This window comes from Schistocerca nitens, chromosome 2 (assembly GCF_023898315.1).
Source record: "Schistocerca nitens isolate TAMUIC-IGC-003100 chromosome 2, iqSchNite1.1, whole genome shotgun sequence".
Taxonomy (NCBI): domain Eukaryota; kingdom Metazoa; phylum Arthropoda; class Insecta; order Orthoptera; family Acrididae; genus Schistocerca; species Schistocerca nitens.
In genome coordinates this window covers 306,680,832-306,699,045 of record NC_064615.1, presented here as the reverse complement: position 1 = coordinate 306,699,045, position 18,214 = coordinate 306,680,832, and the positions used below count along the sequence as shown (strand labels likewise).

The 18,214-nt window shown below is 44.3% G+C and overlaps 1 protein-coding gene across 5 annotated transcripts in view; it reads left to right on the top strand.

The window, feature by feature from the left end:
- Positions 1-878: 878 nt before the first annotated feature.
- Positions 879-18,214, top strand: part of LOC126236071 (exostosin-3-like) — a 310,079-nt gene continuing 292,743 nt past the window's right edge. The window contains exon 1 of one of the 5 annotated variants that reach the window (XM_049945127.1): positions 879-1,149. In XM_049945127.1, coding sequence (XP_049801084.1) covers positions 985-1,149 — 165 coding nt within the window. In that variant the 5' untranslated portion in view covers positions 879-984. The remainder of the gene's footprint in view (positions 1,150-18,214) is intronic. The other 4 variants (XR_007544868.1, XM_049945126.1, XM_049945128.1 and 1 more) reach the window with 4 other exon arrangements.

Here is an 18,214-nt window from a genome sequence, read left to right as displayed (position 1 = left end):
CCGGGAATCGAACCCGGGAACCCTGGCGTGGGAAGCGAGAACGCTACCGCACGACCACGAGCTGCGGACCTTTCGTCATACTTGGCCTCCCAGGTCCCCAGACCTCAGTCTGTGTGATTATTGGCTTTGGGGTTACCTGAAGTCGCAAGTGTATCGTGATCGACCGACATCTCTAGGGATGCTGAAAGACAGCATCCGACGCCAGTGCCTCACAATAACTCCGGACATGCTTTAAAGTGCTGTTCACAACATTATTCCTCGACTACAGCTATTGTTGAGGAATGGTGGTGGACATATTGAGCATTTCCAGTAAAGAACATCATTTTTGCTTTGTCTTACTTTGTTATGCTAATTATTGCTGTCGGACTTTTTTGAACTTTTGTATTTTTTTGGTTCTAATAAAACCCCTGTCATTCCAGGCATATGTGTCAATTTGTACTTCTCTATCTACATTACTCCGTCATTTATTCAGTTTTCAAATTTATGCTGACTTTTTGATCACCCGGTATATGACTGTGTTTAGAACGCCTGTGCAGCTCGTCGCCGCTTCCTCTTACTTTTATTTTTGCATCACGTCAAAATTGCAGCTTCATTGTGAGTTCTGTATCAGCGATCGCCGCCATGTGCGCTACGAAGCAGAGTACAAACTGACACGTGCAGTGCGTAAGTGTTGCGCAATAATATTGTGGCTTTCTCGGTCGCGCAGTATTGGCTGCCAAGGCTACACGTGAATGGCGGTCAGGACTGCGTGAGGGTGCCGCTCTGCGAAGCCGTCTGCGGCTGGACGCGGTCAGGGACAAACGCCGTGCGCCCTCCGTCCTGTATGACGCGTCATAGCCTGAATACAGCTGTGGTCCCGTCGCGATGCCGCAGGTGTACCCGAAGCGGATGATAAGCGGGCAGCAGGTGATAAGGAGCACCAGGTGGCGATAAGGGGCGGCAGGTGATACGGAGGCAGGGCGAGCTGGCCGCGCAGTCGCCGCCATGGAGCCCGGCGGGCCGCAGCGCGACCTCCGCCCCCACCACCGCCCCCAGGCGCAGCGCCGCCTCCGGCTGCCGTCCCGTTGGGTGCTCGCCGCCGGCGCGCTACTGCTGCTGCTGTGCGTCTACTACGGTTTCGGCTCTACGTGGAGCGACCCTGTCTTGCAGGTAGGACAGTGCCGTTTCTCTAACGTGGTAGTGCATAGGTCCAAATCTCGGTTGTGAGGACAGACAGACAGACATGGACCGTATCCCGAGGTCTACATTATCCCCGTATTTAACAAACTTCTAAATAGGAACTCTCATTTATTCTTCAGTGTTAGATTCATATTGTGAAGTATGTGACGTGTTTCGATCACCCTCGATCATCTTCAGATTTAAGTAGTGTTATTTTTCTGATAAGACGTTCTGAATAGACGAGACGAGTTGCTGACGCTACTACTTCTATCTGAAGATGATCGAGACTGATCGAAACATGCCACGTAATTAAAAGTGCGCATCTGAGACTGAAGAATAAGTGTGAATGATTTCAAATATCAATACAGCTGCAGATAATCTCGAGAAGAACTTGTCTGCTACAGTTTTAACGTACATCCCTTACCAAAAATGCAACTCAACTAGTATTTCTTGACTTACCAAAAGGATTTCACTCGGCACCACACTGACATTTGTTGACAAAACTACGAGCGTATGAAGTGAATTTTGTGACTGGATTCAAGATTTGTTGTTATGGAGGAAGCAACACGTTTTGTTGGATTTGAGTCATTGACGGATGTGACTTCAAGTGTGATCTAACAAAGTGTGTCGAGGCCATCGCCGTTCCTGCCGCATATTAACGACCTTCCAGACAATAACGGTGTGAACCTCAGGTGTCTAGCAGATGATGCAGTTAGCTATACTGATGAAATGTCTGATGAAAAAGTTGCAGAAATGTTGATTCAGTTATCGCAAAGATGAGCGCAAGGTGAACAATCAGAAGGTGTTCAACAAGTTTTTAAGCGAAATTTTGCCAACAACTCTGAGAAAAACCTGGAACAGGTTTCGGTCTTTTTTAGAATTAGTAAGCGATTAGAAATCCTCTACTCATTCACTCAGTGAGCATACTGGCACCGAAACAGAACATAACAGACAGCGAAGGCCAAGTACTGAATTCCCTCTTACGAAATCATGGCACTACGAAAGGTCGCAACACGGCCCCTCCTTTCAGTCGTCGTAAAGACGCCGAAATGGCACATACTGAGATAACGGATCGCGGAATACAAAAGCAACTACAATCGCTTATTAGTGATCAGGCATCGGGACCGTACGAGGCATCTGTATCATTCTGTTGCACAAAGATTATGCGGAAGAACTTGCTCCCCTTGTACAAGCAGTTTATAGTAGATCGATGGAGCACCGAAAGTTGCCTAGCGACTGGAAAAAAGCGCAGATAATTCTCGTTTTTGAGAAGGATCGTAGAACGGATGTACACAATTACAGGCCTTTATGTTGACTTCAGTCTCTTGTGGAATTATGCAACACGTTTTACGCTCATGCATTACGACGTCCTTGGAGAGCGAAAACCTCCCCTATAAAAACCAAAAAAACCAACATGCATTTCGCAGGCAGAGGTCTTGCGAAACTCAGCTCGCTTTGTTCCTCCATGAAATCCACAGCGCTGTAGACGACGCTTCTCAGGTTGACTTCAGGAAGGCTCTGAGCACTATGGGACTTAACATCTGAAGTCATCAGTCCCCTAGAACTTAGAACAAGTTAAACCTAACTAACTTAAGGACATCACACACATCCATGCCCGAGGCAGGATTCGAACCTGTGACCGTAGCAGTCGCGCGGTTCCGGACTGAAGCGCCTAGAACCACTCAGCCACCGCGGCCGGCTTGACTTCAGGAAGGCATCTGACGCCGTCCCGCACTGCCGTTTAGTGAACAAACTAACACGTTAGCGAGTATCCGACCAGATTTTCGATACTTTGCTTTTAACGGAACAAAATTGACAAATGTAACTGTTATTTCCGGAGTATCGCAAGGAAGTGGTTCAGTGTCAGAAGGAACATCGCTTCGTACTTCTTAACAACACAGCCACTGCCATATCGTATCATATTACTTCCTCCTACTCACATCTCGCGAAACGACCACGGAGGAAAATTCAAAAGTTGGAGCTGATACAGAGGCCTACTGGCAACCATCCTCCCCCCCCCCTCCCCTCCCCCCCACCTTCCGCGAGTGGAATAGACGGAATAGAAGAGATTTGGGGGGGGGGGAGAATGACTTTGTGGCAACTGAAGTACCCCCCACCACATACCGTTATGTGGCTGTCAGAGTATGATGTGGATGTAAGACTGACAAATTGCTTTAAAAGGCTAGATACGCAAAAATTTTCACAAATCGAAAAAAAAAACACCGTAGTGTCCCATGACGTTGAAATCGGTGATCGACAATTACGATTCTCCAACTCATACAAACTCCTACATGTAACAGTTTGTCGGGATCTGAAGTGGCACGGTCACAGGAACGCCGTGTTGTAGGTAACGCGTGTCAGATCTGGCTTCACTGGTAGGATGCGAAAATGCAGTCGGACTGCTACAAGTTACTCGCACTTTTCGCTCTGGAGCAGAGTCCAGCTGTGTGCCACGCTTATCTGGTAAGACAGACGGGGCATAGTGGACTCTTACAGAGAATGACCTCACGAGTGGTCACTGTTTCACAAACAGGAGAGCATGGTAGATTCGGTGAGAAACTGCAACCGGCGGACTCTACGAGGCAGACGCCAAACATTCTGCAAAAGTCGACTCGCCACATTTCAAGAGCCGCTGTTAAATGAGGCTTCCAGAGCGCCATACATATTGCTGCCTACAGGAAGACAGAGTCAGGCTAATTTACAGCACGCAAAGAGGCACGTAAGCAGTCGTTGTTCCAGTCACTGGAACGGAAAGAAACGCTAACATGAGATGCAATGCCAAGTACACTCTGCCGTGCATAGCAGACTGGTTTGCGAACTATGTGTATAGTGTGTAATCGTAGAGGTATAAATTGCAAATTACATTCAGACTGGCGGTATTATAGAATACACAAATGTTCTAAGAGTATCTTAGTGCTTATTGTGAATGTGTATGGTGTATGAGCTATGATAAAAGCCAGGAGCATAGACAGTCAGTGGTGGAAGTTCGTCGTATGCCTAATACATGCGTTGGAGAGACTTTGGCTTTCCTGCACATAGGCAGCCGACGTTATTCTGCGTAGAGTTATATAAATGCTTTGTTTTAACTATTACATAACAACAGAAGCAGAGCACCACAGAGTAAAGAGTAGCGTGCTTTTTCGAAGTTTAGTTTTCCTTGTATCACTTATAGTTAAAGTAAGCTAGAAGTAATTCGCAGGACCGCCAGTGTGACTAGAAAAGCTCTCGGTTCTCACTATACGTTAGGGAAGTAGCTTCCAGTTCCTCCTTCTGCCTTTTCGTGTACGAGCTGACTCGTTGAACTGCCACGACAGTCCCCTTCATAATCGGATTTGCGAAACATGTTAGATGGCTGAATGAATAAATGAACGAATGAACGTAACACTTGTAAACGATGTATAAAGACATACACAAATACACAATCAAAATTCTTAACAGCATCCTAACTCGCAAACAAGGCTTATACTCTCTTACTCTAGATAAACATTACAAGCTATGCAACAAATATCCTTGATTTACAGTTGATATTTACTAAATTCAGTACAAGCTACGGCGTTAATAAGACAACAACAGGAAAACACCATGACTCTATCACGCCGAGGCCATTTCCCGGACACCGCACGTTATCGCTCTTACAAGTGTTAGTCGAGCAACGTTATCAGCGCGTGCGGTTTCTGATGAAACCATATGGAAACGTTAGTAAAATTTGCGCGCTTTGATTCGTGTTTCTTGGGCAAAGAATAAAAATCGTGACCAATTCCGCACTCTCAGAGGGGCTCCACCAGTGCTGGTGGGAGTTGGATAAAATTGCGCACATGTGTTCGTCACTCAGAAATAAAAGAGAAGAAGTTGTACGTAGTTCCGCATTTGGTTCTACGCTTTGTAGCTTCATCGACGCATGTCTCTTCTGCTCTGCCAAAATCATCGTAGCTCCATCCTTTAGAAGAACCCGTGACGCCGGCCGGAGTGGCCGAGCGGTTCTAGGCGCTCTAGGCGCTATAGTCTGGAACCGCGCGACCGCTACGGTTGCAGGTTCGAATCCTGCCTCGGGCATGGATGTGTGTGATGTCCTTAGGTTAGTTAGGTTTAAGTAGTTCTAAGTCCTAGAGGCCTCATGACCTCAGAAGTTAAGTCCCATACTGCTCAGAGCCATTTGAACCATTTTTTTGCCGGCCGAAGTGGTCGTGCGGTTAAAGGCGCTGCAGTCTGGAACCGCAAGACCGCTACGGTCGCAGGTTCGAATCCTGCCTCGGGCATGGATGTTTGTGATGTCCTTAGGTTAGTTAGGTTTAACTAGTTCTAAGTTCTAGGGGACTAATGACCTCAGCAGTTGAGTCCCATAGTGCTCAGAGCCATTTGAACCATTTTTTTGAACCTGTGGCACTAAAAACAAGAGCATTATCAGTACTGAAAAAGCTGTGTGTGTCGATTTTTCTTTATTCCCTCGATCTAATCAAATGTTTACTCAATCACGATTAAAAATTGATGCTGTAGAAAGTTTATGCAAAATTCCCGGGTCTGTGTGTTCAGCAGGACTTTAAGTGAGACACATATAAGTAACTTGCCTAGGGAACTCTCATCCGTGGGCTATGGTCGAAGAATACTAAAGTCTACGACAAGCAAAACAACAGTGTAGCAGGCATACTATGCGCAGCTACACTCACTGCTTCGATGTTGGATCATTTTCTGAGGATCTTCCACAAACAGAGCACTTGTAGGCTTTTCTATGTGCTTCTGCCACCATTTCCAGAACCACAATTCTGAAACCTGTGTTTCTGTCATGATTTGTTTCTTCTGACACAATCCCTGTCCCAGCTTTTATTTTAGATGCACATGGAGACAATCTAATGTTTGCATCTGCAGGCTTGACCCTAACCTCAATGTCAGTTTTTCGTTTTATATTGTAAATATGCGACTAATTATATTTTTTAAATATTTTACCAGGCCTAGGCATTGTAAAAAAGGATCAACAGATTCAACCTTGCACGAAGAATGGCACAATAAATCAAGCGTCACTCGAATTCCACTGAACAGCACAAAACTTGTTTACAACACTCCGCAGCCTTCTATACCACACTGATTCAACCAGAAAATGGCTCCACAGCCTTCTTTACAACACTGCTGTTATGTATACAAAAACTCACAGCCTTCTAGGTTCACAGACCAAATTCTGCAATAAAATTATTCCTCCATTTGGTACATTGAAAAGCGGGCTTGGCGCATTACACTGCTTAGGGTTTTAATTTTTTTATGCCATTTGTAGTTTGAATTTGAAGGAAAAAATTTGGGATAATAATCCCAATTATATTTACTATCAAATAAGCAAATAAAAATAATGTATAAATTTTTCATTATTTCTGCCACCGGCTCCTCTTAATAACTTGAAAACATTGAGCTTGAATGGTGAATGGGACGATTTATAATACATCGTATCAGTCACCGAATATTTCGGAGAACTGCAACAGGGAGAAGTTATCTGGATTACAGATTTACTGAATTCTTTTCAAAATAAGATGTAATTTAAATTAGAAAAACATGTGGCGGTCCTTTGAACGTGCTGGGGATCATGTGCAATAACTGAGGTGCCGGTAGAGAATGTAAAGTTCAGTGTGTAAATTACGATTTTATAGGATACTGGAGGATATTCCTTTGGTGGATTATGTAGGCCACGCAGTATACTGTTTTGCGGCGTCGTTTCACGTATTTTTTTATGTTTTTGCTTTTAGATAAATCATTTCGTAAAATATTTATCCACTGCTTTCTTTTTTTTTTTTAATTATCAAGTTTTGTTCAGAAGATGTGATATCTTATATGTCCACTTTCCCCTTCATGTCTGTCTACGAAAATTCGGCCAAAACTTTTCTCTCCAATCAACAATTACTTTTTCCTCAATCACACTGACTACTTTGAAACAATTAAATCTTTCAGTGCACCACGTTGCAGCCCCACATGAAAAGATATTCCCTGCCACTGCCGGCAATGGAACCCTGGTCCGCCACATCTCACTCACCTGCGCCGACCACTCGGCTGTGGAGGCAGACAACGACACTACACAGGCATGTGAGAAACCGTCGATCACTAGAGGTAGTTAAATATATTGTGAAACGCAAAGGTAAATTTATCTGTCGTCAATAACAAGTGAACATGTTGCAGTAGTTGTATATTACAGAAACTAGATCTGAAAATTACTAAGAAAAGTACATAAAAATTAATGAACATGCACATTACGTTAGAAATCATTAGCACAGGCAGGAGACTTAAATCTATACGGAATGCTGTGAAACGGGAGGCAGGACAGCTGACCACACCACAGCATAACACCACTGCTGATTTAAGTAGAGAGGCCGGTAACGATGAATCACTGGTAGCAGATGTAGTAGCAAACGTAGTGACAAATCTTTCAAGAGAATATCAAACCAAAATGTTGAAAAAGGAAGTCAATCGAAAATAAAACCTCTTCTGGATTTGACGGCGTTTCCAACACGGTACTAAGGACTTTTTCCCATACAAGCGCTGTCTTTTCTGAAATATGTAATGCGTCACATACTCAGAGAATTTTTCCAGAGAGATTGAAATATGTCGTTAAACCCTTCTACAAGGAAGTTGATATGAGGAATGTCAATATCTACAGATATGTTTTACTACTGGTATCAGTAGAGAGCAGTCCGATAAAAATAAAAGAAAAAAGACGAAAGGATCTTTGTCCTCCTTCTTTTTCTTAAGGATTATAACTTTTGCTGATTTCTATGTGTTCTAAAATTTTGCTTTGGCAAGACACTCATTGAAGAGGGAGCAATGGTTATACCCAAATACTTTAATTCCTTGGTGTTCTGGGGTTCATCATCAACCGGATTAACATCCAGATTGTATACTAAACATCTGGTCATAACTGGAGGTTTCTTCTTGCCTGACGTCTGACGCTTGTGACCTCAATGTTGTGAATAAGTCTTCAGCTGACCTTTATTTACTTTCGTTGAGAGAACCAGCGGTGATTGTACGTACTGTGTTACAAGTTTGTATAGCGTGGCACGTAGATTAATTTCGAGTTGAGAAATGAATATAAACAGTTACAAACGCAATAAATTTTGTATTTTTATTTTTCATTACATATAAGGTGACCGGTTTCGGTCTGCTTTAGACCATCTTCAGACCCACACCGTAATGGTAGATGGTGCCTGCTCAGTTCACTGCCGCAATCCACCATCACGGTGTGTGTCTGAAGATGGTCTAAAACAGACCGAAACCGGTCACCTTATATGTATAGAAAAATAAAAATAAAAATACAACCGTATTGCGGTTATGACTGTTTATATTCAATTTTAAATAATAAATAAACCGCTGTACTCCAGAGAGACATGTTCTCAAAAATTACTAATTCAGAGTTGCTCGCAAACAAATTAGTCCCTTTCAGTCGCTTTCAGTTTGTAAAATTTGGTTTTCAAAGCATCTTTTAAACCTCGGTAGGAAGCAAGTAGCACTGGCCTGCGGCCCGGATGAAGTCTTCTCTACCAGGATCTTCGTACTCTGCGGAAACTTTTTCTCAGCTTAGTGAGTTGGAGAAGTACATTCTGGAGGTATGGCTCTCTTGCCGCTAGGAACGGCAACATTAATTGCTTGTTAGACTCTCCGTGAGCTCTACAAGCTATTCCCAGAAATTTCTTCCCAGCTATTATTGTATCGGCAGGAAGTATTCTTGAAATAAGAGCTCCCAGTGTGCCCTTTTGAAAATTTTATGGGAGATAATTTGAAATAGCATTTCAGTTGTTATATTCTTAGTTACAACGAAACTAATCGAGTTGTGTGGTTAAACCCCTAGCCAGCCTCTAGAACATCCTCGGAACGGCTGTTCGTCATGGAAACGTCCCAGAAAATCCTTCACAGATTAGTGAGTTACATGGCAAAGTTTGCACGTCAAGTTGAAACTCCGTTATCACTTGTAACTCAAGGCCACGAGCAAGTAGGACTCTGCTGTTCCGTAAGACTTATCTGGCACAGGAGTCATGATGACGAATTTGTCGTATAGGGCTCCACACGTAAACCGTAGCTCCCTTACATGAATACTAATCTCTTCGCTGCAAAGTACATACGTATTTACAAGGTGTCATCTGCGGAGGGAATAAATTAAACTTAATGAAGAGATATTCTCTTCACAGAACTTTTTTATTTGTACAGTCCTCATTGCATTTTTAAAGATGATCGTTGCTGTCATCGGATGCTCTCCTGCAGTTACGACTAGAGCTGTTCCTAACTTCAGCCGGATGTTTCCTCGCTTGCTGCACGGCTTTCATAAATTGACGACATTTAGTCAGATATGAAGGTTCCTAGTTTCGCTTACAGCGACTATCCTGCGCATGGCATTGGTCCGCGCTACGTTTACGTAATTTAAATTACACTGAAGAGCCAAATAAACTGATACACTTACCTAATGTCGTGTAGGTCCCTCGCGAGCACGTAGAAGCGCCGCAATACGACGTGTAATGGACTCGACTAATGTCAAAAAGTAGCGCTGGAGGGATTTTACACCATGAATCCTGCAGGGCTGTCCATACATCCGTAAGAGTACGAGAGGGTGCAGAACCTATTCTGAGCAGCACGTTGCAAGTCATCCCAGATATGCTCAATAATATTCATGTCTGGAAAGTTAGGTGGCCAGCGAAAGTGTTTAAACTCAGAAGAGTGTACTTTTGGGGTGTAGTATTGTCCTGCCGGAATTGCTCATGTCCGTCGGAATACACAATGAATATGAATGGATGCAGGTAATCAGACAGGATGCTTATGTACGCGTCACCTGTCAGAGTCGTATCTGAACGCATCAGAGGTCCCATATCACTCCAACTACATATGCCCCATACCATTACAGAACCTCTACCAGCTTAAATAGCCCCCTGGTGACATGCAAGGTCCATGGACTCACGAGGTTGTCTCCATACCCGTATACCCGTACACGTCCATCTGCGCGATACAATTACAAACGAGGCTCGTCTGACCAGTCTTCAACAGTCCATTGTCGTTGTTTACGGGTCCTGGCAAGGAATAAAGCTTTGTATCGTGCAGTCATCAAGGGTATATGAGTGGGCCTTCGGCTTCGAAAGCCCATATCGTTTAATGGTTCTCACGCTGGCACTTGTCGATGGCCCAGCGTTGAAATCTGCAGCAGTTTTCGGAAGGGTTGCACTTCCGTCACGTTGAACGATTCTCTTCAGACGTAGTTGGTCCCGTTCGTGCAGGATCTTTCCCGGTCGTAGCGATGGGGAGGGGGGGGGGGATTTTATGTTTTACCAGATTCCTGACATTCAGGGTACGCTCGTGAAATAGTGTACAGGAAAATCTCCACTTTTTCGCTACCTCGGACTATAACACCAGGTTCACTCTTACTTAAATCTTGATAACCTGCCATTATGTCAGAAGCAACCAATCTAACAACTGCAACAAAATCATGTTGTGTTGTTTAGGCGTTGCCAAGAGCAGCAACTTATTCTGCCTGTTTACATATCTCTGTTTTTGAATACTCATGCCTATACCAGTTTCTTTGCCGCTTCAGTGTAATTAGTATGCATGACACGTTACATGTATTTGTGACGCTATCACCATTACTTCTGCGAGCTAATATCTGTCGTACCATGTGCAGCTATAAACTGCCACGAAAGCAGTGTCCTTCATCTCTTGCCTGCGAAATATCTGAACATTTGACTCCATTAGCTGATCTTCTCCGGTAGCGAGATTTGTCGACTTGAACTGAATTCTGTCCACAGCTAGTGGAGTGGAAAAGATAACTTCCTGTCCCGTGAAACGTCTAATTCGTCGTCAGGTCCAAAGTACGGTGGTTAATGCTGGAGAGCCCTCACTGGAAACTCTGACGCATTTCCTCTGGTGCGATAGTACGTGTTTGTTTCCCTGCTGAAACGCGAGGCATACACCTGTGAGAATTGGAGTTCGTAGTGTTTGACATTGGCGGATTATTCACGGCGTATCCTGATATGAGCCCGGCGAGAAACGCTTCTCAGTCCGCAGCAGCGCTCTGTGGTTCAAGGGCAGGGCACGCAGTGGTGCTAGCCGTCAATCGGATATGGCTCCAGCCGCACTGGAGCCGTCGCGGCTGGAAGAGGCAGCGGAAGACATTCCAGCCGCTTTGCCTCTGACGTCATACTCAGTTTCTGCAGGCGGATGGTAGCACCTGGTGGAGACAGCGTGGCCATGCGGGGTTCAGGTACTCACCTCTCTGTCTGTAGCAACGTCGATGGCGATCCTCCGGTCTGGAGCAGACTGGGAGCGCCAAACGAGAGGCGCAGGCGACTCTGCGACGGCACAGCGTGCACATTTCTCGACCTGCGCTATCGGGCGGTGAGTTATAGGTTTCCCCTTAATAGATCAGGCGTACATTACACGCAGGAAGAGGCTACTAGGGAAACGCAGTATGTGCGGCGTGCACGTAGCGCTAGAGGAATCCACCTTGGGACCAGAGATGACTTGTCGAAGACACACGACCAACATTATTCTCTTAGAGTGCTAGTCCCGAGATCGGAAACAGAAAAAAGCTAGAATTATGTTACTAAATTCCAGGAGCGTCTATGGTAAAATCTCAGAAGTAGTATCGCTTATTAAATGTTATAATATCCAAACAGCTTTAGAAAAAGAAAGCTGGTTGAAACCAGAAATGCGTAGCAACGAAATCCTGAATTCAGACTGAAATATTTATCCTTAAGGATAGCTTAATCGCAATGGTGCTGACGTATTTGTTCTTGTAAAGCAATCGATAATATTTAGCGAGGTGTCATAGTTCCCGAATATGAATAAATCAGCTTGAAGTTAAGCATCGAACGTAGGTCAAAAACGTTAAATCGGATGCCTTTGTAGACCAACTGCGTCAGGAGCTGTAAGGGTAGTGCACTTCAGTGAGAACTTCTAGAATATCATGAATACGTTTCCCGATCATGCCAATGTAATAAAGAGTGACTTCAAGAGTGCTGGGTACGGATTGGTAGTTTCTACATCTACATCTACATCCCACTGCTTTGCAATTCGTATTGAAGTATCTGGCAGAGGGTTCATCCATCCACATTCACACAATAGCTATTCCATTCTACTCTCTAACAGTGCGCAGGAAAAAACCAACACAAAATTTTTTTTCCGAGAGAGCTCTGATTTCTCTTACTTTAATAGAATGATCATTCTCCCTACGTACACTGATCAGCCAGAACATTATGACCATCTGCCTAACAGCCGGTATGTCCACCTTCGGCGGCGACGCGTCGTGGCATGGAAGCAATGGGGCTTTGGTAAGTCGCTGGGGGGAGTTGGGCAGGCCGCTGTGACCGAGCGGTTCTAGGTGTTTCAGTCCGGAACCGCGCTGCAGCTACGGTCGCAGGTTCGAATCCTGCCTCGGGCATAGATGTATGTGACGTCCTTAGGTTACTTAGGTTTAATTAGTTCTAAATCTAGGGGACTGATGACCTCAGATGTTAAGTCCCATAGTGCTTAGAGCCATTTGAACCATTTGAGGGAGTTGGCATCACATCTGCACACACGAATCATCTTTCATTTTTGAATCCTCAGTCTTGTTAACGGTTTGATGCGGACCACCACGTATTCCTCTCAGAGTAGCACTTGCAGCCTACGTGCTCAACTATTTGCCGGATGTGTTCCAGTCTCTGTCTTCCTCTGCAGTTTCTGCCCTCCATAGCTCACTCATTTCGACAAATGTCCTATCATCCAGTCTTTTCTTCTTGTCAGTGTTTTCCACGTTTTCTTTTCCTCTCTGATTCTGCGCAGAACCTCCTCATTCTTACCTCAGCAGTCCACCTACTTTTCACCATTCGTCTGTAGCACCACATCTCACATGCTTTGATTCTCTTATGTTCCGCTTTGCCCACCGTCCATTTTTCACTACCATACAATGCAGTGTTCCAAATGTACATCAGCAGAAATTTCTTCCTCAAATTAAGCCTGTGTTTTATACTAGTGGACTTCTCTTGGCCAGGAATGTCATTTTCGCCAGTGCTAGTCTGCTTTCGATGTCCTCCTTGCCCCGTCCGTCATTGGTAATTTTGCTGCCTAGGTAGCAGAATTCCTTAACTTCATCTACTTCTTGACCATCAGTCCTGTTGTTAAGTTTCTCGCTCTTCTCATTTCAGATACTCCTCATTACATTCGTGTTTCTTCGATTTGCTCTCAGTCCATATTCTGCACTTATTAGAATGTTCACACCATTCAGCATGTCAGCAATCACTTTCACACAGAGTGGCAATGTCATCAGCGAATCGTATCACTGATATCCTTTCACTTAGAATTTTAATCCCACTCCTGAACCATTCTTCTATTTCCATCATTCCTTCTTCGATATACAGATTGTACAGCAGGGGCGAAAGACTACATCCGCATCCTACATACTTTTTAATCCGAGTACTTAATTCTTGGTCATCCACTCTTTTATTGTTCCCTTTTGGCTCTTCTGTATTTGCTCCTGGGTACGCCTTACAATCCAGTATTTAATTTAGGAAATCTCTGCCCGACCATGATGTAATCTAATTGAAATCTTCCCATGACACCCGGTCTATTCCAAATATACCTCCTCTTCTTGTGACTCTTGAACTGACTATTCGCTATTATTAGCTGAAATTCATTACAGAACACAATTAGCTTTTCTTCTCTCTCATTCCTTATCCCAAGCCCACATTCCCCTATAGCCTTTTCGTCTACTCCTTCCCCTACAGCTGTGTTCCAGTCCCCATGACTATTACATTTTCATCTCCCTTTTAGTATTACTCTTTCAATATCCATATGTACTTTCTCTATCTCTTCACCTTAAGCTTGCAACGTCCTCAGGTATACCTGAACTATCGTTATCAGTGTTTGTTTGCTGTCGATTGTGATAAGAACAACCCTATCACTGCACTGTTCACAGTAATACACTCTCTGCCCTACCTTCTTATTCATAAAGAATCCTACGCCCGTTACACCATTTTCTGACCAGGAATCCTTTCCATCACACATCACTGACCCTTACTATATCTAGACTGAGCCTTTGCACTTCCCTTTTCAGATTTTCTAGCTTCCCCAACACGTTCAAGTTTCTGACATTCCACGCCCCGACTCATAGAACGTTATCTTTTCGTTGGTTATTCAGTCTTTTTCTCATGGTCACCTCCCCCTTGGCAGTTCCCTCCCGGAGGTCGGATGCGGAACTATTCCGGAATTTCTTGCCAATGGAGAAATTATCATAACTTGTTTTTTTTTTTTTCGATTACAGGCCACATTTCCTCTGGATAATTGTAATGTGTCTTTAATGTAGTGGTTTCCATTGCCCTCTGCGTCCTCATGTCGTCGATTATTGCTAATTCTTACGCCTTTAGGGACATTTTTCCACCCCAAGGACAAGAGAGTGCCCTGAACCTCTGTCCGCTCCTTCGCTCTCTTTGGACAAGGCCGTTGGCACAATGAGGGCGACTTCTTATGCCGGAAGTCTTCGGCAGCCGATGCTGATTGTTAACCAAAAGTTATGTACTGGCGGGTTTTGAAACCGGGACCAAGGACGTTTCGATTACTAATCAAAAACCACGGGGTAGGTTACAAGTCATCTAATTGCCGTAACTTCCAGGGAAGGGGGCGATGACCTCTGACGTCATATTCAATCATATCCCAGGTGTGTTCGACCGGGTTCCGATCTGACGAGTTGAGGGGTCAGCATATCAACTGGAACTCGCCACTGAGTTCATCGAACTATTCCATCACATTACAGGCCTTGTGGCATGGCACATTATCTTGTTGAAAAATGCCACTGACATTGGGAAACACGATCGTCATGAAGGGACGTACGTGGTCTGCAGCCAGTGTACGATACTCCTTGGCCGTCATGGTGCCTCGCACGAGCCCCACTGGACCCATGAACGCCCATGTGAACGTTCTACAGAGTATAATGGAGCCGCCGCGGTGTTGTCTCCGTCTCACTGTACAGGTGGCAAAGAGCTGTTTCCCCTGGGAGACGATAGATTCGTGCCCTCCCATCGGCATGATGAAGAAGGTATCGGGATCCTTCAGACCGTGTAGCGGTCTGCCACTACGCCAACGTCCAGTGACGATGGTCACGTGACCATTTAAGTTGTAGTGGCCGATGTCGTGGTGATGGCATTGGCACATGCTTGGGTCGTCGGTTGCGGAGGCACATCGTTAAGAGTGTTCGGTGCACTGTGTGTTCAGAGGCACTTGTATTCTTTCCGTTGTTAAAATCTGATGGCAGTTCCGCCGCAGTTCGCCACCTGTTCAGTTTAACCAGTCTCCCAAGTCTACGACGTCTGACAACTGTAATGAGGGGTGGTCGCCCAACCCCATGAAGTCTGGACGTGGTTTAACCTTGGTTTTCCCACGTGTTGAATACACTCACCACATTCCATCACCCGACAAGTAGTGCCGTTTCCAAAATTCTCGTGTCTAATCTCCGGGTCATCACATTGCCCCCCCACCCCATCGAACTGAAATAGTTTGCGCGCATTCTCATTCCACACATGGACAGCACGTTCACTGATGCTTTATGCACCGTGCGTGTGTCTGACTAGCAGTCATTCCTCGGCAGATGACTCTGCTATCGCCTAGACGGGTTTATATCGATAGCAGATTAGTGGTCATAATGTTCTGGCTGATCAGTATATAGATGTGAACAAAATATTTTCGCATTCGGAGGAGAGCTTTGGAGAAGATCTCGCCGCAACGATAAACGCCTTTGTTTTAACGACTGTCTCCCAGCTCTCGTTTCATACCCGAGGCACTTTCTCCCATACTGCACAATAACAGAAAACGAGCAGCTCTTCACTCAATTTTTCCGGTGTTCTCCATCAATCCAATCTTGTAAGTATTCCGTACAGTTCCCCAATACTCCTACAAAGGATGGACTAGCGTGGTGTACCTAGTCTCTTTAGCAGACATGTTTCATCTTCCAAGTGTTTCGTCAATAAAACTAAGTCTTTTGTTCGCCTTCCCACAAACATTATCTATGTGATCATTCGAATTTAAGTTGTTCGTAACTGTAATGCCTACCTATTAAGCTGGGTTCACAGCCTTTAGATTTCTGTGACTTATCTTGTAACCTAAAATTAACGGATACCTATTAGCACTCACATTTTTCATTATTTGGGGTCAACTGCTTCTTTTCGCACTATTCTATGAAAAGTCGTGTCAGATTCGTGTGACATAGTTCTGAGTTGTTTGTCTTAAAAATTACTTAGAGCAGATACCTGGAGAAGCAATAAGAATAGTAACATCTTAGACCTCTTAGCAACAGACAGAAATGGACTTACGAAACAGCTAACATAGAGCAAGATATCAGTGATCATAAGGGTATGATTACGTTTCAGACAAAGGACAGTCAAGAAACGTAGGAATACATTTTCGCTTAGCAAGAATGACAGAACACAAATCGCAAAGTGTCTGTGAAGTCAGTATCATATTTTGTGGGCTGGGCAAGATGAGGTGGGGCACAAATGGAAAAAATTCAAAAGAGTCGTTCAGTATGCATTAGACAAGTACGTTCTGAGCAAGGTCATATGGGATGGCAACTGTCCGTCATGGTTTAATAAACGTGCCTGAAAATTGCTACAACAAAGAGAGCTTCATCAGAGATTCGAGAGAAGTCAAAACCTAGATATCAAATAAAGCCGAATGAAGCAAAAATGAGAACAAGGAAAGCAATGAGAGAAGCGATCACTGACTTTGGAAGGAAAATCTGGTCAACCTATCTGACTAAAATCGTAACAGGCTTTGATCTTACTTAAAATCGGTAAGCGGCTCTAAATCGTCTACTCATTTACTCAGTGACCATAATCACACCAAAATGGAAAATGACAGAAGTCTAGCTACTGAATTCGGTCTGCCGAAACTGTTTCAGATCGTAACACGGTCCCTCGTTTCAATCGTCGTACGAACTTCGGAATAGTAGATACAGAGATAACCGATTGCGGAATAGAAAAGCAACTACAATCGATTAGTAGTGATAAGGCATCAGGAGAATTTTACATGCACCTGGTGTAGCCAAAGGGCATTGTATATCTTTTGCCGACCTTAAACATTCTTTTATCTTCCTGGTGGGTCTACAGGTAGTTTCCATACCGTCCTAGCTCAACACTTTCTCAATGCTATCTGTAAGAATACTGATGAACGGAACGAAAACATCTCCTTTGGGGACCGTCGTTCGTGAACGATCCTGATTCTCTCCCTATTGCGAAGTGCTGTATCTATCTTCTTGATAGAACAAGAATCCTTTTTGAATGTCGACCGTAGCCGTTAGAGCTCATTTTTAAAGTAACATACTTCACAAAATTTGTGTGGCCTATCTACGAAGGTTTTAAACACTCCTCCTTTTTGTCCAGGGCGGTGGTTAGACTATTAATGCAGGTAACGGCCAGTAACCATGGCTTTTCTGTATACTCGATGCCCAATGTCCCGTCCCCTCACTTGCTGAGAGATACGTTGAAGAAATTCAGTTGGCCCCTTATTCTCCGTCTTCATAGTAAATTGTTTCTTGGACTGACACTGTCGAGATGTATCAGGAAAGCATTCAGCTCCTCTGTACCGTGTGTCCATACTACGAAAGTGACATCGACATAGGCAAGGTGTCTAGCCAATGCATGGATGGGAGACCCTGTAGCACTCACAGTAGACCATGAGTAACCCATAGGGCCTGGGCGAAGGCGATGCGCTCCCATTTTGCAGAGCAGCTTGTTATCGTCAGAGGAGATTGACGACACTTCCACCAATCGATTAGTGATTTATAAAATGTTCGTAGTCCGATCTTTCTGAAGCTTTTTTATTTATAATTGTTGGTATTCAAAATATTATTCATCTTTTATGACAGCAAACATTTGACAGAAATTGCCTCAATGATGCAACTCGATATTGGTGGAACTGATAGTGATATAAAAAATTCATATCATTTAATTGAAAAATTAAAAGAAATGCACGTGGGCCAAGGTGACGTCCTTGTTGGTTATGATGTTTTGTTCTTACTTCTCCATGTACAGTCGTGGACAAAACGAGCGAGACCCCTCGCCTTTTCGTTATGCTGATCCGC